Source organism: Actinia tenebrosa, unplaced genomic scaffold (assembly GCF_029948245.1).
Source record: "Actinia tenebrosa isolate PJP-AT-01 unplaced genomic scaffold, QUT_ActTen_1.0 PGA_scaffold0__85_contigs__length_37466705, whole genome shotgun sequence".
In the NCBI taxonomy this organism is placed as follows: Eukaryota; Metazoa; Cnidaria; class Anthozoa; order Actiniaria; family Actiniidae; genus Actinia; species Actinia tenebrosa.
This window is the reverse complement of record NW_028292569.1, coordinates 15,357,201-15,381,764: the sequence shown is the minus strand read 5'-3', so window position 1 is coordinate 15,381,764 and position 24,564 is coordinate 15,357,201. Positions and strand designations below refer to the sequence as shown.

Below are 24,564 nucleotides of genomic sequence, written 5' to 3'. Positions count from 1 at the left end.
ATTATTTCATAACAGCTACTTCGTCAATGAACGATATTTTTGTTTTATTTTTGTAAATTATTGAAAGTTTGCACTATGTGCGACAGTATAGCAGTTCATTAGTTCGGGCGGAGTGAGCTAAAAATAAAACATCTAGAGATTTTTCGCCGTTTGTCGTGATTGGATGGCGCCTAAAAAATGTTTGATTCCTTTGTTTCTACAGAGAGCTGTGATTGGATAGTTTTGAAAGAATGTCAAAAAAAACACATCAATTTGCCAGGGGTAAAAGATGTTTTTTAACATAATTCCTGAGTATTTTCTCGTTGTTTAAAAAGTCGTTCCCTCGCTTTGTGCAACCATAGTAAATATTAACTATAGTGCATCTTCATATGCAATATAAACTGATGCAACATAGCTCTGGAAACCTTTTCCTGCACATGTTCGTCGAGGTGCGGATGGACATCACATCGCATCAACTTCAGCTTCAATTATTCACAATAATGATCAATATCTGTTTAACATCAACAACAAAAACCGAAAAAATTATAGGAAAAAAACTTTGGAAAACAAATTACACCGCGAAAGTCAACACTTCCTTTTCAAAAAAAGAAATTATTTACCAAAACAATTCTTAACAACACGATTTCTAAACAACCACGTGTAATTCCTCGGCTAGTTCCGGTTCACTGCTTAAAACTTCAAAGTCAAACGAAGCAGAACGAATTACGTAAGTTAGATTAACACCAACCATAGTTAATAGAGCAACAACCTTTAGTTTGGCTTTCTAGCAGCGTGTCTTGTTTTTGTCTGCAGTATATTAGACTGTGTTCGAAAATAAATCGATCTTGAAGATAATCGCAAACATGCGATGGAATAAAGCTGACCGCTCGACGGCACACGGTATGAAGATTTTTCAAGATTCCTATAAAACTTGCTCTTTTAATGGCTTTGAATGCCTTTAATATTAACAACGTGTATTGCTTTTAATAACTTGTATTGCTTTGCTTATTAATCTCGTTTGCAACTTTTGACTAAAATATATTGAACATTTAATATCTCAAGTTACTTAAGCATGCATGTTTGTGCATATATATGTATAGATGAGAGAATCGTTGAGATCGGTATTGTTGGATAGTCCGATAGTTATGCTCCAACTCTTGAGCTACTGCATTACAATTCAACAATTACCTGAGATGATTTTTTTTCAAGAAGTCTGGTCTAGTCCTTTTTGAAAAAAGCAAAACAAGACTTCTTTTATGCAAACTTCGTTGAATTTCAGCTTATTACGTGGGTGTGAGTCAATTATTTACACGTGGGTGTGTTTAAATTTTAGTTTGATTGGCAGAAAAAGAGCAATGCAAACAATTCGGTTAATTTGAAACTACCTAAAATATTTTCTCTTATAATTTGTGCAAATTTTGGACAAACCTTCTCAAGCTAACCTTGTGAGAAAGTGTCTATCAGTATGATTCCAGCAGAGAAAACTAATAACGTTTTCTCAGGATCGAGGACCACCAGAAGAAGCGTAGGAGTTTTGCAACAGAACTGTCAAAAATACTTCACTCAAACATTTGACATATTCAGTAAAGGCGATTAGGATTACGGGCTGAAAAATGCGCTGTTGCCTGCGGGCTTTCGTTTTTAATGTGAGAATCTGTCTCATCTTAGCTATTCTCTCACTTTCCAGGAGAAATTGTTTGAAAACAGTCTTCAAACACCATGATCGAAGTTTTGAAACATTTCAAATGTATATCATGTGATGGTATTTCAAATATTACAGAAAATAGGCTCAACTAATCCCTTTTCACCAATAATCTCATGATGTGAACTAAAAAAACCGGCACTTTTTTACTGTGCACTGACAAAGCACTAACTTCAGTACAGTTGCCTAATGTTTTACACTACCTATTGACTTGTATTCAACACATTCACTAGTTTTTTTGAAGAGATAACTAGCTAAAAACTAGTGTGAGCTGCGTCGGTGTTTCTAATGAAACAGTAATGATCAAAAGGTAAATTATACACCGTGAAAAGATGAAAAAACTTACTGACGTTTCGGACGCTAGTCCTTCGTCGGAGTAAAAGAGAAAGAGGTTATAGAAAGGAGTGTGTGTTTTTTTTTTTTTTTTTTTTGTGGCATTGCATTTTCAATTAATTCAAGCGCGAACCTGGACAATCCAATTAGTGGTCACTTTGATCGTTTTGTTCTTCGTTTTGCTTTGTTGTCAGCCTTTTACAATACCGCATGGAGGATAGTGTTGTTCGGTTGCTATTTGTCTTTTTTACATTGTTTTTAAACAACTGGGTTTGTATTTTATTACTGAGTTAAAGCACTTGCCCTGAAGTCAGTTGAGGATATAGGACTTAGTTATGCGGCTGACTCCGAAAACAAATCAGCCATACAATCTCAGAGATAATAATTTTTCAACATTTTGGAGCAAATCCTGGACAATAAAGGCCTAAGGGGAATCCCTTAGGGCATCCAATCAAACTCTTCGCGATCCGGGATTCATCCAATTAAAGTAAAGGAAGTAAAGACTTTTGATTTCCAAGCCCATCCCACACGGCTTACCGCCTCATCTCTTAAAGACTTGTACGCTTTTTTGTAAGTTACAATAATACGCTGTTATCGTTTTCAAGTGCCCTGTGTCTTTGATCTGATTAGGTTTATTTTGTAACGTATTTGCTGTCATTTGCTCGAGCTCAAGGTTAGCAACAAGAAACTTAGTATAGCAATCTTTTTCAGTCTGACATTCTTCAATGCTTGTGGATAGATTGCAGATTACTGTTAAGTCAAAATAGCGTAGAGTACGAATAATGAGTCTAGCTAGAACAATATAGAAATTAATACTGTCAGTCAAAGTTAGTAAAAATTAATAAAAAAAAGCGATAGTAGACTAAGTCAACAGGTGCGGTTTTCTAAGGATATATTATTTATGGACACAGTTAAGCTATTGGTTTCAGGATGTTTGCATGAGTATATCAACACCTTCAAGAAACTCTAAAAACTTTTTTGTATGATATGATGTTCCCTACCTAGCGGTATTAGAAAATGGAACCGCTATTTTGACGAAGTGTTTTTTTTTTCAGGGTAAAACACTGTGTTTCATAACGATTGCATGACTGATTTTTTATTAGGATCACGGCCACTTGAGAAGCGTGTCGGGATGTTCAATAATGGTACAGATCCCACTCTGATTTCAAGACAGTTCCAGAGAATACAAGAGAGAAGAATGTATTTATCGCAGCAACAGTACAGTAGAGAAGCTGATGAAAGAACTAAGTAAGTACTATGTAATGATAACAAGCTATCAAGCTATCAGCGACTTAACTATTATTTCTAAACCAGCTTATTATTTCGCTTTGAAAAGAACATAAGAAGATGATTTCTATTTTCCTTTCTGGAACTATAAAAAATGGAAAAATGCCCGAGCAATACCTTGAACTTTTCGTACCTAATCTAATTAGGGGAAAGAAGGTTACCTCATTCCTTTCTTTCTTATATATTTAGTACATGAAAACGGGCCATTGTCTTAGCCCGAATCTCAACACCAATCGTTCGGATTTCACTTGTTTTATGACTTTTAAAAACATCTTTTTAAAATTCTTTTCTCGCTTAGTGTTACCAACAATGGCCATTCTTCCAGCGTTCTTGCAAATCTCTTGAGGAGTGATCAGAATATAAAAACGGTACAGCGTCCATCACAGAATACGGGTTCTCTCCATCCAAGTACGTCCATACAAGATTCTATGTCATCTGCAAATCAAACGATTCAAGAAACGACGGTCCCTTCTGATGGCGCTTTGAGACCTGCAACATCAACTAATCAAGAAACAGTAAGCAACGACCGAATTAATTGCCGCCAAGAACTGCTAATGGAAGTTCTTTCCCAATTCGAAAAGAGAGTAAATGCTCATCAAAATAAAGGTGTTGAGTGCTCTAAGCGCCAACTCAATTCTAACAACGGAGTTGCGTTCGACTGGGGTAAGCTCCCAAGGATCGGCTCTGTCCACTCAGTGCAAGGTATTGTGGGACAGGAAAGGGTAAACACCTCATTGGCCGTTGGATCGAAAGAGCCAAGCAGTAACAATCCACTCTCTAGGATGGGAAAGATAAAAATGGCAGAGCTTGCGAGACTCATTCTTGATGGTACCTTTGACAACTTTCTCAATCCCAGTTTTCCGAAAGACCAAACTGCTGGCAATGTTAAAACGGCAACAGTTGGTTTGAATAGTGCATCTGAAGAAAACGATAAAGATTCTAATCAGGTTTCAAGAGTTGAGAGTCGGCTGTTTGGTCCTCGAGTAGGGAGTAGTTCCCAGGATAGGGCAGTGAATTCGGTACCTGCCAATGCCTATGAAAATAGGCAACAGGAAACTTCTGCCAATCAGATTGTTTCAACTTTCAATCAATCTAGTGCGTATCCCAATACTAGTGGCAGTCTTGATCCCCAATCAAATCAAAGAACAAGCTACATTACGAATACCCCAAATTTCCCCAGTACTGGACGTCATAACATTCAATCAAATCAGAGAACATTATACAATACTAATAATGGTAATCCCAATGCTGCTGGAAGTTATGATACTCAATCAAAACGGAGAACAAATTACAGTGTGAATACTTCAAACCTGTCTACTAGTGGAAATCATGATCTCCAAGCGAATCAAAGAGCAAGTTACAATACGGGTATTTCGAATCGCAACGCTAGTGGAAGATATGATCGCCAAACAAATCAATTGACGAGTTACAGTACGAGCTTCAATCATCAAAACGTCTCGCACATGACACATGGACAGACCCCTGGCGTCTATATGCGCACTCCTGTGCCATCATCTTACCCCCGACCTCTTCGCAGCGTTCCAAGTGCACCTAGCGTCAACAGCAGTTCTTGTTACATTCGTCACCCTTTGACCTCTATTCCGGTGGCGTTATCTATTCAGCCAGCTGGAATAAATGCATATAGAGACTACAGGTTTTCATATCCCCATAGGGCGACCAGAACTGCAAGAGTTGAACCTTTGAGTAATCACACCAATATTGTTCAACCATCGCCTCGTGCTACCCACGTAACTACTTCGAACACTACAACTCCTTCTAGTCCTGGCTATGATTTTTCAAAAAACGCTGAGCATGATCCGAACAGTTGCCTTGACTGCAGCTTATTAGGTACCTGTCCTATAAAGAAGGCCATTGCCGCTGTTGGTCTAGCCAATGAAAAAGAAAAAGAACCGAAGGATTCTAGTGATGAAGAGCCTGAACTTATAATAACAAAGGTAACAACTAAAGACGCAGAACGTGGACCCATTGAACGGATAGATGTCGATGAGTGGGCTTGTTCCTCGGAGTCTCACTCGGAATCAGTCAAAGTAAAACAAGAACCAGCGGATAAAGAGGAAGTGGCTCATGCGGAAAAGAGTCAGAGCGTTATAAATAACATTGTCAATCAAATGCGTTTAATGGCTAGAAAACTACTTACTGAAGATGGTGTTTTACATATGGGAACAAATTCTGGAAGAAATGAACAGAACTCTATTGATAACAGCTTGAATTCGGATTCTGTTTCTATTCAAGAGTCTGTCAGCGACAGCAATGCTGTAGACAGGCAACAGGTAGCCGTTTCTGAAGATTTATCTACACAACCTACCTCAGACGCCACCGATAGGGGTGGTCAAAATGTCACCGAGAGTAGCACTATGGTTGGCCAAGAGGCTTCTTCTGAATTTTCAGAAGGAAGGAATACGATTATAGACCGTACCAGTGAAGACATAGCCACAGATCAACTGACAGCTTATAAAGTTACTGAAAAGAGTATTGTTCAAGATCGTGTCACTATGGAAATACAGGCTGCTACTGAAGCTCCCGACGAAAGTATTATTCTAGAGCATGTCACTGAAGACATCACCACGGATATACAGACTACTTCTGAGGTTACTGCAGAAAGTATTACTCAAGAAGAAGACCCTGGCACAATAATCGCCATAGACACACAGACTGCTTTTGATGTTAATCAAGAAAGTATTGCTCAATACGGTGTCACTGAAGGCGTCACCATGGACACACAGCCTGCTACTGAAAGTGTCGAAGAAAACGTTAATCAAGGCCATATTACTGAGGATATAAATGTAGACCGGCAGAGTGTTTTTGGAGTTACTGATATTGACCAAGATGCTGACGCCACCCAAAGAAACGTCTCAAATGAGAGAAGTGATGAAATTGTTGGTGACGACAACTATCCTTTGGCTACACTGACGAAAAGAATCAAATCACTAGAGCATTGCATAAACTTTTTAAAACAACGCGCTAACTCCGATTGTGGTCCATCTGAAAGCGAATACGATAAAGGAGATCGAAACTATCAGAAATACGTATTGATGGAAGGCGGGGAACTTGCTGATCAAGACAATGATGAAACTGTACGAAGAAATACAAAAAGTGTCGAACATTTTGCTACTAGTCGAACAATCAGCCAACGAATATGCACTATAACTGAGATGAGTTTACAGGATAAAGAAGCAATGGAAAGCCTCGAAAGAGAACTTGAAGAAAACGAAGAAAAATTAAAGAATCAGAACGTTGTGCCGATAAGAACGAAATATCTCAAAGAACGATTGTATTTGCTGAAGAAGATCGAAAGAATTCGCCAGAAGTACGAGATGAGTTTACAGGATAGAGAAGCGATAGATAACCTTGAAAAAAGGCTTGAAATGAATCAAGAGAAATTGAAAAATCAAAACGTTGCGTGGATAAGAAAAAATTGTCTTAAAGCTCGAAAAATTTTGTTCAAGAAGATTGATAGGATAAGAGGGAAATATGGATTTCTGCCTGAAGAACCGTCGTCCCTAAATGATGAAGATTTGGAAGGCAGAAACATTGAAGACAATCCACAAAACATGGAAAGTCTTGAGGCAGAGGCTGCGCCGGAAGTGAACGCTGCACTTATAGTTGTGGAAAATCGTTTTCCTCTCGATGCAGTTCCTGATCAAGAAAACGTCTGCGAATTTACAAGAAATAGTGCCGATAGCCTTGAAATGCCTAAATCAAACGCGGGAATGAACCAGGAAAACGAACGTCTGTCCAACGAGGCTACTGATCAAGCTGAAGAAGTCACTAGCGAAGAAGGATCTGCATTAGAGAGTATAGCGACTGATTTAAACAACAAATTAGATATGGAAGAAGAAAATCCTGTTTTGTCCGAGGAGACAAATCCAATGGCGGACCCCTCCACGAAAGATGGCCTCTCAGAAAAGAGTGAAGTCATTCGGGAATCAAACGTTGAAGAGGCCTTCATTCTGGAAGATGCGATAGAAGCTTTTGTCGAAAAGCCTCGAAATCGGCAAGATGAGACTTCCGGTGAAAAATCTTCAACTCCCTTTTCTCTAAATAATCACCTAGAAGTATCCTCTCCTCTGCAAAATGAGAATCAAGAAAATAGAGGACTCTCTTTTCCCTATAAGGGGAAGCAAGATAAGTCAGACAAGTCAGTACCGAAGAAAACTACAACAAACTTATCGACCGAAAGTTTACCACTGATGAACCGCGACAGTTATATTATTGAGAGCACACGTATAACTAATGGTGAAGCGCAGGCCATTCAACTACCAGAAATTCAAGACCTTTCAAACGAAAGTACTAATAGTATTTCAGATAGAGCTTTTCCAGAACTGACCAGAGCTGACCAATTTGGGGAAAGTGCCAATATTTCCAATGCTGCAAGGGACAGTCCTGCTTCGAAAAACATTTTGAGGAAAGAAAAGCGAAAAAGTGATGCCAAAGAAGAACATGTAATAATAAAAAAAGAGAAAATTGACGCGGATCAAGAAAATACACCACAAAAAGAAAACAGTTATAATATATGGGATTTCATTAAAAAATATTCTCATCGATAGCGGTTATACTGATTGAATATATTGCTGTGAGCTAGATTACATGTTTTCTGTATTAACGAAAATATTTTGATAATAAAATATACGCAAAGGAAAAAAAAATCACAACTCTAGCAGTCTAACTTGTTGTATTTGTATCACAAGGATAATCACTGAATCGCAAATCGAGATTTAATCGAAACCTGATTTGAGATTCAAAAGTTCCGTTTCATTTTGTCTAATAAGTTTGAAATCAAACTTGAAAAAACAAAATCTTGAATCTTCCAACCTTGATAGCTGGAAGAGCTATTTTCATGTATTCCGAAAACAGCGAGAAAGAAAAGCCAAAAGGATTAAAAATTTGGATTTTGTAGCAGGGGACTGTTTACCTTGCTAGCAGAAAGACTTCTTCAAGCAGGATGTAGGGATTTGTTATATCGTCGGTGAAAAAAGATATGGCGGCCATTTTGGACTAATTAGCAAAACGTGTGAAATTAATGTATTAAGATTTCTTGCACTTTTACCGTGAAAATCGTTTGCATGCTTTTCTCGTGCGAATCTGGAATAATCAATAAACAATGAATAATCAAGAGTAAAGTTTGCGCGCGAAAAGAAAATCCTGAAAATACTGAAGCAAATTTTTGAACCACAAAAACTAGACCACCGTAGAAGCAGGTAGCGGTATTTCCGATACATTACAGCTCTATCAACAAAATTTTTATCGCTTCTGTCTTTTTGACATCAAGCAATTAGCAGAAATATTCACACCTTCTTTAACTAGTTGTCACAGTTAAATCACGTTGAAAAAATTCCCATGCGTGAATGAAAAGCTAAAATTTAAAGTTTTTTCAACTAAGAAATATCGCAGAGTAATTAAGAAAACTATCAAAAGATTGGATTGGAAACGCAGTATTTTATATCCTTGATATCGGTGTGAAAATTGGGTGTAAATATCGAGAGAATTTGAAACTAGCTAGAGTGATGGCAAGGGAATAAATTATGGGATGCTTAGTTTGGTGTAGTATTTCATCTGAGCTTGCAGGATTAGGACTTGCTGAATGAGAACTTGCTTTGGGTAGTATAGTTTAGTTTATTTTGAAAGAAGGTCGCACTTTTAGATATAGAAAAAATTCGTTGAGTTAATCGTTAACGTTTGGTAATTATCTTGAACGCTGGAATGTGGCAAAGGAAAAGAATGGAACTCTGGACAAAGGCAGTCGAAGAGCAGCTTTCCATTCGTCGACGGTCTTCCCACCACCTACAACAAGACTCATGGACGTCGACGAGGATGGCTTTGAATTATAATCCAGATTATCGGGGGTTTCCTTCACAAATACACAATAACCGGTAGGTCTGTTGGTATATTATGAACTTTTTCATTCAGGGTTTTGTATTTTGAGAACTTCAAATTTGGCAAAGCTTCGCCGTAATGTTTGTTGTTGATGAAGTATAAATTTTGTTGTGAAGTATGATCTTCAAAAACTGGAGAACAAAGTTTGCGAAAGCTCATTAAATTTAAAAATACTTATGAGATTTCTAATTTATTGTCTAATAAAGCCGTCCTACTCTCAAATCTACTTCAGTTTTCGTAATTAATTCAAGCACTTTGGCTTATTAGATTCATATTGAGCTGAAGCCAAGGCGAGCTTACCTTTGACTCAGTGCAATCTTCGAGTCCATTGAGATTTTGCAGTTTTTCTAATGCACAGCCTATAATTGAAGCTAAAGCGTAACAAATAGATCGTAAAGTAAAAAAAAGATTACTGCAAGTTTTATCCCTGGACATTATTTGCTCTTTCTTCCTATCAATGTCTTTACAAGATCTCCATAGTGTCCTTCATAGCAGCGTGTTTATATAAGCTTAGATCGTCCTATTATTTCTAAATTATAAATAGAGAACTCTTTGTCATTTTTTCTTTACAAACTAATAAATTATAAAAAAGATTCCTAAAAACGTAAACAACCGTAATCCTTGGGCTTTACCCTAATAAAGTCTTTATTTATTGATTCTATTATAATATTATTCCATTAGTATATTATATGACCTGTTTTTTCTTAAAATAATATTTGATTTTTTATCTTTTGTTAAAAAATTGTTTACTCACGATAGGCCATTTATAATAAACAGAATTCCTAGTGTTTTTTCTTTTTATCTTCAAACCACACGATCATGAACTCTAGATAACGTATCAAACTTGAAGCAACTGTTTTTATCAAATAATAACAGCTCATCTTGAAGAACAGAAATACAAAGTATTTATTAAAGGCATATGAAAGCTAGTGATTTAAACATCTCAGTGATAACAATCAATAAAATAAGGTCTGCCATTTGATGGAATTATTTTTGGTGGATCAGAAAATTATGCAGTTGTTTTGACTATCGACAAGAATGTTTACCACTGAAAGCATGGCTGTAGAAAGTAGTCTTTGTGATATGATGGCCTTTATTTTGTTAAACCGAAGCAAGCTCGCATGGCCCTCAGCCCAGCGGGACAGGTGATATCTGTTTGAAAACAGTGTTATGAAAATAACGTGGTGAAATCACAGCCCAAAAGATAGAAAGCTACTCAAATTTGGGCCAATGTCCAATGATAGAAGTAGAACTATAATTTTCGTAGGTATAGACAAGATGTCGATAGCCTGTGATCTGTGTGTGTGTCTGTGTGTCCTATTAAACCCAGGGTTAACAAGCCAACGATTAGAGACCCGAACAAGATTAGATACGGTGTTAAAGAATTAAAAGCTTTTATGACATGTTGAACAAAAGAAATCTTATGTCATTTTATCACATTATTGATGTATCGTCAACTATGCGATCTTGCCGATATCCGTTCGACTCATTAACCACGGAGGTGTCACACTACGTGGACGCCTTGCCAAATCCTCGATAACCCAAGGGGCAAAATTCCGTAGCGAGAAACAAGAAATGGTCTTGCCAGAGCTGGCTTTCTATGATTACCAATGTGCCTTGAATTGGCTACTCCGTTTTTTAAGAAGAAGCCTCACTTTCTTATACAAAAAAACAGTTAATTAATTGGTTGCGCTTAGTCTCCTCCTCAGCCGTTCTGGGACCGAAACTAATGCGGAGTCTTGCTTAGTAAATGTCAACATAAAGATGCACAGTAAGCCGTGTGGTTCATACGCTTTCTCGGAGCCGCCCGCAGTCGACTACCGCGGTAAAATTAGAAAACCGCGCGCGCTCACGAAGGCGGCGGCGTTTCAAAGTACGCATTCGTTATCACTGATGTGTGATGCATTATTGACTACCTCGTTAAACGTTTGCAAAAGCGGTTTATCGAAGAGCAAGAATGGAAGCAAGCCAGATTCTTGGATTACTTTTAACTGCTGTAAGATCTGTTTTGACATTTATATTTATTCCTATCTTTCCCATAACAAACCCATCTGCGTTTTAATTTCCGTTTTGCCCAATTAAAATACCTCTGCAGACTCAGTAGACCAGCTTGGTCGAGAATCGCTCTAAGAATACTAGATAGTTTCAGATAAAATTTTTCAACATTTTGATGTTGATAAAGTTGACGATTAACTTAACTCGTACTGTATCATACCAGAGATTCCTTCTCTTCATTTTCTCTTGATTTCATGTATGTTATTATGTTTTTTATTAGCAGTATTTGGTAAGTACTAGTTAAAAAGCTAATAAATAAATAATAATAATAAATAAAATAACTGGGTATTATGGCTTATAACTGTTATTGTTTCATTCAGCGAAGCGACCAACCCTGCCAGATGCTGTTGTGACACATGTTCGCTAATAAACGCCCAAGAAATGGATCGATACTATACTGCACAAGGTCAGCCACCGCTCTATTTGACGTCCTGGCCCATGGTAATGCAACCCCACTCTCATAAACAGGGGCTCTATCCAGCACAAGGGTCTTATCTACAGCCACAGTATCAAGAGAGAAGCCAGCCTCCAATCCATCCTCGAGGTAATTTGGATTATTTTACAATATATACGGATTATATTCCAGGAGGTTAATATACAATAATTGGGCATATAGACAAAGTTAATAAATGGAGGGGGGTTGTTCGTGATGATTAAAGTGTCGTTAGGGACGGCTTACTTAGAGAATAGAGAAGAGAAGCGTCATAAGTCTTAAATATTCGCCTGTCTTGTGCTTGCTCATACATTTTAATGTTATCGGATTTTTAAAAAAAATATCAAGGAATAACACTAAGGGTTCGTACAGTTATAAATTAACAGTTACAAACCTATTGGAACGATTGCTTAGCAATCATTGTTTTTTAAATTGATTTTGGACCAGGTGCTCCTCTAATATTCACGCAACCAACACACCCGGAACGACCATTTCATCCTCCTATACCGACAGAACCACAGCAGTTACAGTTACAAACCTATTGGAACGATTGCTTAGCAATCATTGTTTTTTAAATTGATTTTGGACCAGGTGCTCCTCTAATATTCACGCAACCAACACACCCGGAACGACCATTTCATCCTCCTATACCGACAGAACCACAGCAGTTACAGTTACAAACCTATTGGAACGATTGCTTACCAATCATTGTTTTTTAAATTGATTTTGGACCAGGTGCTCCTCTAATATTCACGCAACCAACACACCTGGAACGACCATTTCATCCTCCTATACCGACAGAACCACAGCATATCCAGCATCCCGCGTGTTATCCCGAATCCCGCACATACCCACTAACGGAGATTCACAACATTCCATCAGACCTATCACCTCCACCCACTTTCAAGACAAGCACTACCCTGACTTCGAAAGGATCAATCAGTAGTACTCCATTGCGACCGGGAGGGGTTGCGTATGATCATCATGATTTGCCCAAAATTGTTTCTGTTCATTCTTTACCATCGTCTCCTGTGTTTGTGAGCGAGCAGTTACAAGGAGCAACGTTGTTACCATTGGAGTCAAAACTACCCACTGTTTATGCCGAAGAGTCGGCCTGCAGTGATACTATTACTTATCCAAGATCATCACCGAAGGTAATTGAAAGTATATATAATCTTATTACTTAAGAATCATTTGCAACTATCGCGCTCTATTTCTGCGCTCCGCTTGATGTTTCGCGGAGCTCCGCGCTATCTTGTAAAGATTTTTCAGAGGCGAAAGGAAAACATACCATAGAACCCATGTCATAAGTCCCATCCTCCGGTTACAATATTTTTTGTTTCGTTTTTCCCCCTGGCAAAACGGCCGCCATATCATCGAACTAGTCCATTGTATAAGCCCACTGGTCTTATACCCGGGATGCTAGGTACTTAAAGATATGATAGCTAACTGCTAACACGAGGTTCTTGATATGTCAGTTTGGAATAAGACAGCATTAAAGTAGAGAAACTAAAAATAAGAGCCTGACGTCTGTGCCTGATGTCATGAAAATGATAGGATAAAAGACATGGCCACCATGTTGATTGGCATTAAAAACAAGAACCAAATCTATTGTTTACGTCATGTGACGTCATTTCTAAAAATAGAAACCTGCCGTCTCTTCTCATGAAAATAAGAGGACAATAGCCACCGCCATCCGGTTAGCTCAGTTGTAAGAGTGCGGGAGGTCGTGGTTCAAGCCTCGGCCGGACCAAGGAGAAGGTGCTGCCTTTGTAATTACATCTGCAAATGGTTAGACCTTCACGTGGCTCGGATGACCACGATATGTTAAAAGAGAACCACGAGTTTAGCAGTTGAATTACTGTCAAGTGTTATCCTCTATAAAAAAAAGTTAATTTAAAGACATCGTGTTGATTAACATTTAAAATGAGATCAAATCACTTGTTTACCGTTATTAAGCATGGCGTTTGTGACGTCGCATATACCACAAAGATATTCATATCGGTTCTTGTGTTCAAGGTGTGTTTGGAGAATCGCTACTCCTCCATTGATCCAAAGACAGAATATACGTTGGCTGAGACAGAAAAGACCAGTGATCCGTCAGAAAAGACTGCGGAGTATATGAAGATAGAAGACAATGACAAGGTGGGTATTGCCGAGACTTGCTTATTTTTTTCTTTTGCACTGAGCTGAGTCTTAGCTTTAGTCTTTTACTGAATCCGGTCACAGTTACGTCTCAGTCAAACCTGATTTAATAAAAGAAATTTTAAACAAACACACTGAGAAATGAAGAGAATGTTAATAAACTTGATCGAGAGAACAGATGAATGAATGTCATTAATGGAAGAAGGATGAATAGGAGTGAGGGAGGAAGGGAAGAATGGATGGATGGATGAATAAATGAATGAATAGAATAGAGTAGACGTGGAATGATCAGCTAATTTTAATGTTTTACCGTAGGACCAATCAACGAAGTCTTTGGATAAATGTGAAGCAGTAAGCCCAAATGCTCAATTGCCCGAGTCACCTAAATATTACATGGCTAAACACCAGAACGAGGCTAAAACTGTTACAAATGTTGGCCAAGAAGAAGCTGCGCAGCCAAAAGATGTTATTGATCGAGAGATGATGATAAGAAGATTATTAAGAATGATTAATGCATGGCAAATAGATTTCAATCAAGAAACCGATGACATCAAGAAATTTAAAATATTAAATCAGATATTAGAAGCGCGAGCAAAACTAGAGAAGCTGAGATTGAATAGGGACGGCACAAACACACCCAAAGCCAGGGAATTGCCGACTGACGGCGGAAAGGACAGCAGTAGAGTCAATGAGGTGACAGTTGGTATCGTGACGAAAAACGAAGATGTAGAGGAGACCACGATGGAAACCAAAAATGACATACCCAGGACTTCTAGTAATTTCGAGTCAATGAGTGATTTCGTAACCTCACGGAATATTTCTTCAGAAACCAGGATGAAATCCCCAAACATTACCATGGAGACCGCACCAAAGATCACCATGGCAACCAAGAGTGATAAGGTGACAGCAACAAAGATCACTAAGGACACTCCGAGTGATGGGGCTGCACCACCCAAGATCACCATGGAAACGGAAAGTGACGTGAGAATGTTATCACCAGAGATCAACATGGAAACTGAGATTGATGGGGAGGAAACACCGAATGCTACCATGGAAACCAACAGTAATAGCGCTGAGCAGGAAAGTGATGCTATATGCACTAACATGACATCATCTTTTTGTGCTGAGACAAATACAAGTTCGATCATGGAGACCAACACTGATGTAGTATCTAACGCAAATGCTACTATCACTATGACATCAACAAATGCTACCATGATAACGTCAAATAGTAACATAGGAAACAAAACCGACACCATGCGGGTAACGGTCGACAATGACCCATCTTCTTTGCCTGAAGATTCTGCAAGTCTACTTTCTTCCTTCGCAAACCCTTGTCAAACGTCTCCCAAAATTCTTGATAAAACCACGTTGTTGCAGCCTCGTATTCTGGTGAATCTCTTTGACAGGGTGAAATTGTTCGACCGAAGAAAGAAATTAGTTGGTCCTGATGAAACCTCTCCTGAAAAACCCGAGGATCAAGAAGAAAACTACTGTGCAAAAAATATGATGAATCGAGAAAAAAATAGTTCAAATAATGCTAGTGCCAGTGAAAATAGTATTTCAGATAAAAAACACAATCAGATCGACGGCGAATTGAGCACGAATAGGGAGGGATCCCAACGACTTTCACCGGGACTGTCTAACATAATCAAAGACCCTTTAGCAACTACTGAAATCAGAAGGAAGAAACATGCTGGGGATTGCAAGGTGACTGAATCAGATTCTGATGATGTTTGGACCATGGAACTGGACGAAAGCTCGCACAAGGCAGTCTTCAGAAGACGTTGGAAGCGAACCGGAGGCCCTTCTGACCAAAAACGATCAGCCTTTGAAAGTCTATTGACTGATGGAACTGAAATACAAGGGTTAACGGAGGGCAAGGAATGGTTCTCTAGACTACCCGAGTCTTCTCCCCCGCCAAAAAAACGAGCGCTTTTAGAGCTGAGAATTATTGAGGATGAAGATGAAGTTGATGACAACGATGAAAGAATTATAAATGAAGCCATCAAGATTTCTCCAATATTTAAAACCCTTGCATCAGGACGGCTTAAGAGAGCCATTCAAAGCAACCAAGACCCTACATCTTCAATATATCCTACAGATGATATAGACAGACCCACTCAAGATCTATTGCTTAGTGACTTAGAAGTGTCTGATTCACCTTCAAATGAAAACTCACTTTATAGCCAAGATGGCGGCGTCAAGGAAATGGCGGCGTTAAGTGGAGACGATGGCGAGGAGAATATATTCATTCCAGAGAGAAGTTCACAGCTTAGAGAAAGTAAAATTCACAGATTGAACGAGAAAAAAGAACAGCTGCTTGAGGAACTGAAACGAATCAAGGCAAATCCTCCTAGCAGCGTACCAAGAGATTTATAAATCATCACAGAATGAAAGACTTTCCTGGCAATTTGTGGTTAAAAAGCTTAATTAGTAACCTTAGTTTTGACTTCATATGCAGAAAAAAATTGGTAATTAGTTTGACCCTCTTCTTTACATGAGCGCTTGATAGGATCATTGGTTGGTCAACAGCAATACGATTTGTTCCAGGATCTACTATGTCTTTTCTCATGCGTTCAAAACATTTATGCTCTCCGACTTATTTTGTACAAATTCAGATTTTTGTAAATATTATTTCTCAGAGGATACTAGGGGTCTCTTGATGAAGGTAGGCCAAAAGTCCAATTTTAGGCTGACCTTTCTTGGGATTGCGTACACTTGCAAACGCATCGAGTGTAAGAGTTTTAAATTTCTTAACGTTTTTGAAAAGTTTGAACGAGTTCGCAATCCCAAGAAAGAATAGTATTGAGTTTTGTTTTGTGGTAGATCAGGAAGGTGGGACGGAGATTTTCCTTCCCTCCTCCCTGCATGGATTGGCGATATATGCACTTATAAATCATGTGATCAGTCACCTGCCATCTTGGATGACTAGGAGTTGGGTATTACCCATTCAGAGGTTGAGGGAAAAAACTGGTATTAAATGTTGGCATAGCAGTACATTGCAGGACTGTTCAGCGGATGAAATATATGCCATCTTGGAAATTTTTCCTTAAAACCGTCTCACAATGCAATGCAATGCAATACTAACTCAACCCAGTTTTTCCTCAACCTCGGAATGCTGGTTTTTACATGGTTTTTTAACACCCAAGATTACGTATCACGATCACGTGATTTATAAGAGCAACTTGCCTGTTGAAGCTCGGAAATATTGAAAAAAATTAGTCAAATACATTTTAATGTTGTATAAATTTATATTTTATTCTTATACATAAAACATTCATTCGTCATGGTTTTCCAAGGTCTCTTTTTTGAACCTTACTATGCCACTTAGTGATTTGACATGCTTTGATGAAATTGTAAATATACCATTTGCATTTGAGAATAAATTGATATTCCTCAGTAAGCAATGTAGTCATCTCTATTGCTCGTGGCAGCAAAACACCGCTGAATAACCTAGGTTTTCTAATTTCTGTGTTTGAAATGAAGTTGGTTGTAGGAGACCTGGCTAATCGACCTTGCGGACATCATTAAAAACATTGAAGATAATTCAGTTATAGCTCGTTTTGAATAACTGGTACTTTTTATCCTAATGACATGAGTTCATAACCAGATAGTTATGGACTTCTGCTAATGATCAAAATGTAATACCCGGACTACTGTAAGACTGATAGCCCTTATTCATCATGGTGCAATGTTTTTCCACTTCAGACTATGTATCATTCCCTAGATAAAAATATTCTTTATTTAAGTGGTATTCATATTCATTTGATGTCCTCTCATGTGCAACCGTCATTAAACAAAGAAATGATACTCTAGGGAATGACACATTGTCTGTAATGGGAAAGCATTGCACAAAGACAAATAAGGTCTATTAAGGGAAGCCAAAGCACCAGAAAAAATAACTTCATTGCTGCTGCCTTGATTGAGCAAGGGTCCACCATTCACTTGTTCTGCATAACGTGGATGAGTAGTAGCATACAGTGTTTAAGCAGGTGTGAGTCCTCTTAATGCTCAAGACAGCTATACCTTTTATGCTCAATTTTCTACCAAATTGATGGTATGCCAACGAAGTGTATTATCCTGATCTCAAATGGTGTCTTCCCTGAACAATCTTATTTAGTGCAAGGGATCCAAAGAGCTAGATTATTTTTTCCTCTCCCTCTTTAAAAATGAGTATGTAGGTATCTCATCTTTTCTTCCTTTGCTCTTCTCAAGTGGCAAAGCTGAAAAACAATTAGATATTGAAGGTTTAGATATTAGTTTTAGCCTTGCAAGAAGGAACTCTGAAGGCCCGTTTTCTTAAGCAGCGATTTCAATATTGCTAATTTATGGCAACTGATTGTAGCCAAATCGCTGCAAATCCAAACATGCTTGAAATCTAGTAGTGCAAATTTGCATCAACTTCACTGCGATTTATCACCAGCAGACCTCTTTTAATTTAGCTACAGTATAATGTTTTTCCATCTAATGTGCGTGTGTGTATATTGGGGGGGGGGGGGGGGGGTTGTCACCACTTTTACCACTTTTACCCCCGACATGAACATGAATATATAAGTTGAACAAAAAATCCTATCCAAGAGAATGATATGGTCTAAAAGGAGAAACCTTATTTCCAAGATAAAGAGGTCTATTCTGTGCATTGTGCTATTCTGTACCTTTCTTTTTTCCATATAAGTCTGAATAAATTCATCTGTTTTGATTTCACCTGTAAAAAAGTAGATTAAAGCATTTGTATTAGTCTCTATATTAGTTTTATACTAACATGGCCCTAATAATGTTAGTCGTGTGATTCTATTATGCACTTACCATTCAGGAAACTGTCAGCAATTGCCTGTGAAACAAGGTACAACACGTAAATACTCAAAAATGTAAATAGTGAAAGTGATAGTGACAGTGATAGTAGTAATAGTGATGATGATGATTACAATTTATTATTTATATAGCACAAAATATATAAAAATATGATCTAATGTGCTTAGAATATCATGGTAGAAAGATGAATTGAATGATAAAAATATAGGTTGATAAGTACCTCCGAGTCCTGATCTGCCTCTGCAGCAGCTAGTTCCATGTTGGTGTGAATACTGCTAATCGAGTAAATCTAGAAGGCAAGATGGGTGTGGTTATCAATGGTGACCCAAAATGGACTGAAGGGAGGAGGGGGCAGTCAACGATGCAAGGCAAGTGTCTTTACCTTAATGGTGCATTTATACCTAAAAGCCAGAGCTACAGACACTTCTAATAAATCCTGCTATGCCAGGCATGCCTTATTTTCTGTACCCTGCGAGCAGAGGTTTTTTTCTGACCCTCCGTGGGCTGGCTAGTCGGAGAGAAAAAATATTTTTTCCCCAACCAGCCAGCCAGCCCAAGGAGGATCAGAAAAAAACCTCTGCTGGCAGGGTATATTTTCTGTGTTTTATGTCAAATTTATTCTTTTGAATGAAATTGAAAACAATAAATTTCATTTCTTAATAAATGAATTTATTAATAGGGTCTACAAAAGGGGCGGTGGGGTAAGTAATCTTGCATTGGGCATAGGAGGAGGAATGGAGGGAAAAGTTCTACCAAGTCTGGTATATCAATACCTTTCTAGCTTTCCATTCTTGTACATAAGTATTTAGTGTTCGTTCTTATTTTAAGAAAAGGGTGGAACAAGTGAAGGTTGAATTATTTTTCATACAATTCCAAGTACAAACCTCTGATAAGTATTTTTGTTTTTGACTTCTTTGAGCAAATTCTGTTGTCAATGATGATTGTAACTCGTGCTATATATGATTAAGCAAGAAAGAGTTAAGCCATCTGCAAGAACACAATTTCTACAAAACTAATTTGAATTGATTATTCATTGCATCCTCATCAACACCACCATCGTCATCAGCATCAATACTATCAGCAGCATCAATACTATCAGCAATGGCATCATCACCAACACCACATCATCGCCATCATCATCACCACCACATCATCATCACCACCAACATCATCATCACCACTTTCATCATCTTGATCACCACTATTAGCAACAGCATCATCACCAACCATCATCATCATTATCATCATCATCTTTTCCCTTTCTACTTACATTTGTTAAAATGCTGTGTTTTAAAGCTTCAAATTTTGGTTGTAATGATAAGTTATTTCCTAAAAGAAATAGAAATTAAGAACATTCAACTCTATACTATGCTATACTCTAACCTCTATTTTTGTGAAACAAATTGAACGCTACTACGATGCAATCTTTCATGTGTCTATGACAACTGTGAAAAAATGTTCCCAATCTGCAGATGTCTTGGCCTGCATGCAGCCTGAATTAAATGTCTTAGCTAGAGTTAAAAGTTAGAATGCGCAGGCTAAAGTTGACTTCGCAACACTTCTTTATCAATTCTCTTGGACTGAAGCACAATGCTGAAGCACAAATCAGAATTTTAATCCACACTTACTAGCAATTAGTTCATTCTCTTTAGTGATGTCTTCTTTTTTTACTTGAAGTTTCTTTACCTTGTAGGTAAGATAAAGAAATGAGGATTTAATATGATGAATTTAAGATGTATAGACCACCTCGGCTCGGGCATAATGTTGTCCCATTTCAGACAATGTGTCATTTCCTCGAGAATAAGATTTTTTGTTGGAGTTGTATCCAAATTCATGTGATTTCTCATGTGCAGCTGAGTGCAACTGTTAAACAAAGAAATGATACTCTAGGGAATGACACCTGGTCTGAAATAGGACAACACTATGCCAGAGCCGAGGAGGTCTATTGTACATTCCATTGGATCTTCATTATGCAGCACCCATGATTTTATTTTCATGAGAATAAAACCATTATTCATTATCCATGGAAAACTCATCCTGAAACAAATGAATGTGATGCTACACAAGGACAAATCTATATGTCAAAACGCATTCCACATAAAAAACTAAGGTAAAATTAAACACTTAAAGATAAAAAAGCAATGTCACTTACTGGTTCTAATTTACTTTTAACAAACTCTTCTAGTAATTCTTTATTGTCATTTAGTTCCTTCAATTCTATTAAACTGAAAAAGGAATTGTTTCAGACATGTTAAGAAAAGACTCAACTGTATGCAGGGACGGATCCAGGAATTTGTTCAGGGAGGAGTGCTGCGCACAAAGTTAACCCAGGGAGGGGTGCACCCCTTAGAACCAAAGGGAAAAAACATTATTTTGTATTGGTTATCTTCGAAGTAGGGCCACAAAGTTGAACCAGGGAGGGGTGCGCACCCCCTGCACCCCTCCCCTGGATCCGCCACTGGTATGTAGAGTGGATATTTTCATAATTTCTGCCCACATGACCTCTTTTTCTGGAGGAAAAGTGGAGGGAAGGGAGAAGAGGGAATAGAAGGGTCGAGGAAAGGAAGGGGCAGAATATGGAAAGGAGAAAGAGGGAAAGAAAGAAAGATGGAAAAAGAAAGAGGGAGAGGAAAGAAAAATTCCTGAGGAAATAGGGATCATTCTCACCTTAATCCATTCAATTCTGGAAACTCTTGTGAAGTACAAGTTGGTACCTCATCAGAATTAGGAGAATTTCTCTATAACGTAACATAAACCATTTGTCAATCACATAAGTGTGATAAAAACTGAAATTATTTTACCCATAGCAGATTTATAACATAATAAACATCCAATATAAACAAACATGGAAGGTGAAAAAGTCATTTGGAACAAAGGATTGTGACCTTTATTGAACAAGGTAAATTACAATTTGATCTGTGAGTTAGCCATGCCCTGACTTTGATCAGCCCAGAGGTGGTTTCAGGTTTTGATCTGTGAGTTAGCCATGTCCTGACTTTGATCAGCCCAGAGGTTGTTTCAGGGTTTGATCTGTAAGTTAGCCATGCCCAGACTTAGGTCAGCCCAGAGGTTGTTTCAGGGTTTGATCTCTGAGTTAGCCATGCCCAGACTTAGGTCAGCCCAGAGGTTGTTCTTAGAAAATTTGAAGGTTTTTATTGAGGTGCTGAACAAAACACATAAATGATATCAAAATTTGAATCTTTACCTGTGTAGAACTAACAGGGGTTACCCCAGAAGTTGAGGTCATTGGAAACATATGATTAGTATTGGGTACTCCACCATACCCTGTTGATGAAAATGGTGTAACCTGGGGCTGATATCCAGAAAAACTGTATGTAGACGAGGGCTGATAACCACCAACTATTCCTGATGATGGCCTAAATACAAAAATGAAAATGACAAAGGTTTCCCATGTTCACATAATGGCAGGGCTCCATTGCCTTGGGCATAATGTTTCCCATTTCAAACCATGTCATTCTCTTGAAAATAAGATACTTTAATTTGTATCCATATGCATTTGTCTTCTCATGAGCAACCATTAAACAAAGAAAAGATACTCTAGGGAATGACATGTGGTATGAAATGAATAAACATTACACTCAAGATAAAGAAGTCTATTGTTTTACATGAGAAAGAATTCAATTCCCATGAGAAAAGGGGTTTTATTGTTTTCCTATCTGACAAGGCCAATGGCCAATCATGCAGACCTATATATTGTGGTAAGGAGGTTGTCCACTGGAAAAGTTGTATGAAGTTCAATTATTCTTAATAAACTTACATAGAAGGTTGTGATCCTGTTGTTGGTTGAGTAATAAGCTGTGGTGGGTGTTCTGAAAACTCCCGCACAACATCTTGCACTGCCTTCCCAAGACTAGAGTGCATATAGAACTATCAACAAAAAAATATATAAACATGAAGGAAAGATTTTCCTGCTGGTCACCTGTTAAAAATATGTACTTCCAGTAAACATATATTTATGGCATTGAAGTTTGATAGAAGCTCAACAACTTACCATATTTAATGCAGGACATCCTGTCACTACCATCTAAAGATAGGCAAGACAGTGAGTTGATAAATAGTAAATATAATATATAGTTATCAGGGTAGCAACACTTAAACTGTTAGTGAGCACGGTTCATCTGTGGGTTTTGACATATGAACTGTAACTACAATTGTATTTTAGCTATATATATAGGACTGACCTGGTCACTGACCCAAGGATGGTGTACTGGAGGTGATACCTTAACAATAGGTTTTTCATTTGGGAATTGAGGAGGTAGATTCCTGCAGGATAAGATAGTAAGTAATCAGTAATAAAACATACAAATACATATGCCGTGGAGAGAGATTTGGAGAGGGAGGAAAACCGGAGTGCCTGGAGAAAAACCATCAGACAATGGGAGAGAACCAACAAAGAACTCTATTCACAAAATCCAGGATTTCACTTCTAGAAGTGGTGAATAGACCCCTTGCAGCAGGTCGGACCACAGCTAAATTTGGAGGACATAACAAGGTTTCCAATTTTCAGGATATTGAAATTCTTTTGTTTTGTCCTCAAAATTGAGCTGCTTTGACTTCACATGAAAGGGATCTATACCTGGTTACCCCAACCCATCCCACCCCTCCCCTATAAATAGGGTTCCATAAGATAACAACCATTTTTAACCTTATTCTTTATAAGATACATACACATTAAGAAACATAGTAGAGGTGCCCACACTGAATGTGACTCTGTACTCCACATCTCTCTGGACTTCAGTTACACTACAAAACAACAACAAAATGAATACAAAACTTGTTCATTTTCCATCCCATGGGCATTACTCAGGCAACAGCCATGTTGAATGGAACAATAGATCCTTTCACACATAGCCTCGCTTCAAGTGCTTGAGAATAAATTTATAAACATAATAAACATGGATTCTGTGTGAGTATATAAGACCCATTCCTTGATAATAAGGTCCTTTGTTTCATCGTTACCCATATTAAATGTGTTAGCAATCATTCCTGGTAAGTAAAGAAAAGCTACTCAAGGGAATGAAAAGTGTAATTAGAAATGGGAAAAGGATGAAATGAAAATGAGGCAAGGCAACACACACACTTGCAATTATATGTCGAAGAAGTATGTTATAAACTTATAGAACTAAATTTATGTAATAAGTCGAACTATTATTTCAAAATAATCCTCATAAAATTTCTAATAAGTCTTGATAAAATATAAATTGATGTACACATTTATATATAAAGGCGAAGCTCACTCGCGCACTATAATCCCGTTATTATTCATGTATAGACGTTAGCTCAACGCCTTTATTTCATACTGAAATGTTTCATTAAACTCTTAGGAAATTTTTTTTTATTCTAAAGGTATTGAAAGATGACGGAATTAATTTTGTATGATTTTACCTGTGAAAGATGGACTTTAAAGTATCGATCTGTTTTAACCTTTGTTGTTGCAGTGCTGTCGTTGCAGGAATATTAGGTTTCGCTACGTTAGAAGAACTACCACCAAATATGTTCATCCAGCTCATTTTTGGTAATATTTTGAGAGTAAATCAAAGAGAAAAGATCCAAGAATGATTAAGTATTTTACTGTACTTCCTCCATCTTGACGACTAAAAATACACTTGATGTCATGGGCAAAACAGCTGACTTGCAGAAACTGCGTACTCATCTGAGACCAAGCGCGAAGGGATCTCTGGGTAATTTGCCCGGGAAAATTTGTTAATGTTTGGTTGCAGTTCTTGCAGGATTTACTGCTAAAAATCTGTGGATTTTAGCGGAATTTGAAAGGAGATCTTTAGAGAAATAACCTGTGTTTAAGCTTTAATGTTCTCTGCGTTGGTAGAAGCAAGAAATAGTTTCAAATTTTTGAGGTAAGATGAATTTTAACTCAGCGATCTTTTGAGATCTTTTGTCT

General features: G+C 37.8%; 3 protein-coding genes across 7 annotated transcripts in view; 2 read left to right on the top strand and 1 right to left on the bottom strand.

Moving 5' to 3' along the window:
• LOC116308566 (uncharacterized) overlaps positions 1 to 7,962 on the top strand; it is a 73,753-nt gene extending 65,791 nt beyond the window's left edge. For 4 of the 5 annotated variants that reach the window (XM_089032822.1, XM_089032818.1, XM_089032813.1 and 1 more), the window contains 2 exons: positions 3,118 to 3,262; positions 3,600 to 7,962. In XM_089032822.1, coding sequence (XP_088888948.1) covers positions 3,147 to 3,262; positions 3,600 to 7,869 — 4,386 coding nt within the window. In that variant the 5' untranslated portion in view covers positions 3,118 to 3,146 and the 3' untranslated portion in view covers positions 7,870 to 7,962. Of the gene's footprint in view, positions 1 to 3,069; positions 3,263 to 3,599 lie in introns of all 5 variants that reach the window. The other variant, XM_089032811.1, reaches the window with a different exon arrangement.
• Positions 7,963 to 8,096: 134 nt separating this feature from the next.
• On the top strand, positions 8,097 to 17,070 carry LOC116308567 (uncharacterized). Its single transcript, XM_031719030.2, has 5 exons — positions 8,097 to 9,192; positions 11,572 to 11,795; positions 12,420 to 12,838; positions 13,704 to 13,829; positions 14,145 to 17,070. Exons 1-5 carry the CDS (start codon positions 9,023 to 9,025, stop codon positions 16,209 to 16,211), a joined length of 3,006 nt encoding a protein of 1,001 aa, XP_031574890.2. The 5' UTR covers positions 8,097 to 9,022; the 3' UTR covers positions 16,212 to 17,070.
• On the bottom strand, positions 17,064 to 24,263 carry LOC116308568 (vacuolar protein sorting-associated protein 37A). The gene is made up of 15 exons (XM_031719032.2): positions 24,051 to 24,263; positions 23,334 to 23,408; positions 22,847 to 22,928; positions 22,657 to 22,689; positions 22,423 to 22,532; positions 21,850 to 22,021; positions 21,312 to 21,382; positions 20,797 to 20,869; positions 20,273 to 20,330; positions 19,915 to 19,973; positions 19,529 to 19,597; positions 18,865 to 18,933; positions 18,639 to 18,663; positions 18,488 to 18,537; positions 17,064 to 18,055 (listed from the first exon to the last, which is right to left on the bottom strand). The coding sequence occupies exons 1-15, from the start codon at positions 24,173 to 24,175 to the stop codon at positions 17,996 to 17,998; spliced, it is 1,131 nt and encodes a 376-aa protein (XP_031574892.1). The 5' UTR covers positions 24,176 to 24,263; the 3' UTR covers positions 17,064 to 17,995.
• Between the last annotated feature and the right edge of the window lie 301 nt (positions 24,264 to 24,564).

Excerpts from the sequence above, each read along its gene's own strand:
- LOC116308567 (XM_031719030.2), top strand. The coding sequence starts at position 9,023 with ATGTGGCAAAGGAAAAGAATGGAACTCTGGACAAAGGCAGTCGAAGAG. Across the intron at positions 9,193-11,571 it reads TCACAAATACACAATAACCG|CGAAGCGACCAACCCTGCCA; the intron begins GTAGGTCTGTTG and ends TGTTTCATTCAG. Across the intron at positions 12,839-13,703 it reads ATCCAAGATCATCACCGAAG|GTGTGTTTGGAGAATCGCTA; the intron begins GTAATTGAAAGT and ends CTTGTGTTCAAG.
- LOC116308568 (XM_031719032.2), bottom strand. The coding sequence starts at position 24,175 with ATGAGCTGGATGAACATATTTGGTGGTAGTTCTTCTAACGTAGCGAAA. Across the intron at positions 23,409-24,050 it reads TTAAAGTCCATCTTTCACAG|TGTAACTGAAGTCCAGAGAG; the intron begins GTAAAATCATAC and ends GTTGTTTTGTAG. Across the intron at positions 19,974-20,272 it reads AGAGAATGAACTAATTGCTA|GAAATAACTTATCATTACAA; the intron begins GTAAGTGTGGAT and ends TATTTCTTTTAG.